At 43.0% G+C, this 2950-nt stretch overlaps 1 protein-coding gene across 1 annotated transcript in view; it reads left to right on the top strand.

The window, feature by feature from the left end:
• The window catches only part of ERICH1 (glutamate rich 1), a 37098-nt gene extending 34364 nt beyond the window's left edge, over window positions 1-2734 (top strand). The window contains exon 5 of the mRNA XM_028480974.2: window positions 2610-2734. Coding sequence (XP_028336775.1) covers window positions 2610-2662 — 53 coding nt within the window. The 3' untranslated portion in view covers window positions 2663-2734. The remainder of the gene's footprint in view (window positions 1-2609) is intronic.
• The last annotated feature ends 216 nt before the right edge of the window (window positions 2735-2950 follow it).

Here is a 2950-nt window from a genome sequence, read left to right as displayed (position 1 = left end):
TGTGTGTGTGTGTGTGTGTGTGTGTGTGTGTGTGTGTTATGCGGGCCTCCCTCCGCTGTGGCTTCTCCTGTTGCGGAGCACAGGCTCCGGACGCGCAGGCCCAGCGGCCACGGCCCACAGGCCCAGCCGCTCCGCGGCATGTGGGATCCTCCCAGACCGGGGCGCGAACCCGGTTCCCCTGCATCTGCAGGCGGACGCACAACCACTGCGCCACCAGGGAAGCCCTCATGTATCTTTTTGAATCAGAGTTTTGTCTGGATATATGCCCAGGAATCAGATTGCTGGATCATATGGCAACTATATTTTTAGTTTTTTGAGGAACCTCCATACTGTTTTCCATAGTGGCTCTACCAGCTCACATTCCCACCAACAGTGTAGGAGGGTTCCCTTTTTTCCACACCCTCTCCAGCATTTATTATTTGTAGCCTTTTTAATCAGATTAGGGCCATTCTGAGTGGTGTGAGGTGTTACCTCATTGTAGTTTTTTTTTTTTAATTTATTTTATTTATTTATTTTTGGCTGTGTTGGGTCTTTGCTGCTGTGTGGGGGCTTTCTCTAGTTGCGGTGAGCAGGGGCTACTCTTCGTTTCGGTGCACATGCTTCTCATTGCGGTGGCTTCTCTTGTTGCAGAGCACAGCCTCCAGGCACCCGGGCTTCAGGAGTTGTAGCACGTAGACTCAGTAGTTGAGTCTGGCGGGCTCTAGAGCGCAGGCTCAAGTTGTGGCGCACAGGCTTAGTTGCTCCACGGCATATGGGATCTTCCTGGACCAGGGCTCGAACCCATGTCCCCTGCATTGGCAGGCGGATTATTAACTGCTGCGCCACCAGGGAAGCCCCTCATTGTAGTTTTGATTTGCATTGCTCTAATAATTAGCAATGTTGAGCATCTTTTCATGTGCCTGTTGGCCATTTGTATGTCTTCTTTGGAGAAATGTCAATTTAGGTCTTCTGCCCATTTATTGATTGGGTGTTTCTTTTTGACATTGATTTATATAAGCTGTTTGTATATGTTGGAAATTAAGCCATTGTCGTTCACATTGTTTTCAAATATCTTCTCCCAGTCCATAGGCTGTCTTTTCATTTTGTTGATGGTTTCCTTTGCAGTGCAAAAGCTTATAAGTTTGATTAGGTCCCATTTGTTTGTTTTTGTTTTTATTTCTATTGCCTTGGGAGACTAATTGGTACAACTTCTGTCAAAGAATGTTTTGCCTATGGAGTTTTATGGTGTCATGTGTTATATTTAAGTCTTAAAGCCATTTTGAGTGCACCTGTCCTGATCCCCATCCTGGTTGATGGCCCATCCTAGCTGGTGGCCCATCCTGGTGTCCAGGCCTGGCTGGCAGCTCCACTTACCAACCTTTATTAAGCTCAGGGAGCTGTATGGTGTATGGTAAATGGGTGTGTTCTAACTTTATTGATATATATGAGGCTGTCCAGCTTTCCCAGCACCACTTGCTGAAGAGACTGTCTGTTCTCCCTTGTGTATTCTTGCCTCCTTTGCCGAAGATTAATTGACTGGAGGTGTGTGGGTTTATTTCTGGGCTCTCTATTCTGTTCCATTGATCCATATGTCTGTTTTTGTGCCAGTACCTTGCTGTTTTGATTACTGTAGGTTTGTAGTATTGTCTGAAGTCTGGGAGGGTTATGCCTCCTGCTTTGTTCTTTTTCCTCAGGATTGCTTTGGCAATTCTGGGTCTTTTATGGTTCCATATAAATTTTAGGATTATCTGTTCTAGTTCTGTGAAAAACGTCATGGGTAATTTGATAAGGATTGCATTAAATCTGTAGATTGCTTTGGCTAATATAGCCATTTTAACAATATTAATTCTTCCAATCTAAGAACATGGGATATCTTTCCATTTCTTTGAATCATCTTCAGTTTCCTTTATTAATGTTTTATAGTTCTCACTATATAAGTCTTTCACCTCCTTGGTCAGGTTTATTCCTAAGTATTTTTGTGGGGGATGCAGTTTTAAAAGGGATTTTTTAAAAAATTTCTATTTCATTGCCTTTCTATTTAATTGTTATTATAAAGAAATGCAACCAATTTCTGTATGTTAATCTTGCATCCTGCTATTTTGCTTAATTCGTTTCTCAGTTCTAGTAGTTTCTGTGTAGAGTCTTTAGGGTTTTCTATATGTAGTGTCCTGTCAGCGGCATATAATGACAATTTTACCTCTTCCCTTCCAATTTGTATACTTTTTCTTTTTCTTGTCTGATTGCTGTGGTGAGGACTTCCAATACCATGTTGAATAGAAGTGGTGAGAGTGGGCATCCTTATCTTGTTCCAGATTTTAGTGGGAGGGCTTTCAGCTTTTCACCGTTGAGTGTTATGTTGGCTGTGGGATTGTCATAAATAGCTTTTATTACATTGAGATATGTTCCCATAAATGGAATTGTTTTTATTTCCTTTTCAGATTGTTCATTGCTAGTGTATAGAAATGCAGCTGATTTTTTGTATTTATTTTGTATCCTGCTAGTTTTATGAATTCATATATTAGCTCTAACAGTTGTGTATATAATCTTTAGAGTTTTCTACATATAAGATATCATCTGTGAAGAAGATCATTTTATTTCTTTCCTTCCACTGTGGATGCCCCATTCTCCAGAGCTCCTCTTCCCCATCACCATCTGTGTCCTTAAGAGGTGTCCGTCCCACTAAGTAGAACCTTCTGGAAGCAGATGAAACAGCAAGGATGCCCTACTGGTTCTGGAGATCTGCCAACTTGAGACTAGTTGCTGTGAAACTCCCTGAGCTTAATAAAGGTTGGTAAGTGGAGCTGCCAGCCAGGCCTGGACACCAGGATGGGCCACCAGCTATGGAGAGAACACACCTATTTACCATACACTGTGCAGCTCCCTGAGCTTAATAAAGGTTGGTAAGTGGAGCTGCCAGCCAGGCCTGGACACCAGGATGGGCCACCAGCTAGGATGGGCCACCAACCAGGAT

Source organism: Physeter macrocephalus, chromosome 20, assembly GCF_002837175.3.
Source record: "Physeter macrocephalus isolate SW-GA chromosome 20, ASM283717v5, whole genome shotgun sequence".
In the NCBI taxonomy this organism is placed as follows: Eukaryota; Metazoa; Chordata; class Mammalia; order Artiodactyla; family Physeteridae; genus Physeter; species Physeter macrocephalus.
The sequence above is the reverse complement of the archived record's forward strand: the minus strand, read 5'-3'. Positions and strand labels throughout refer to the sequence as shown.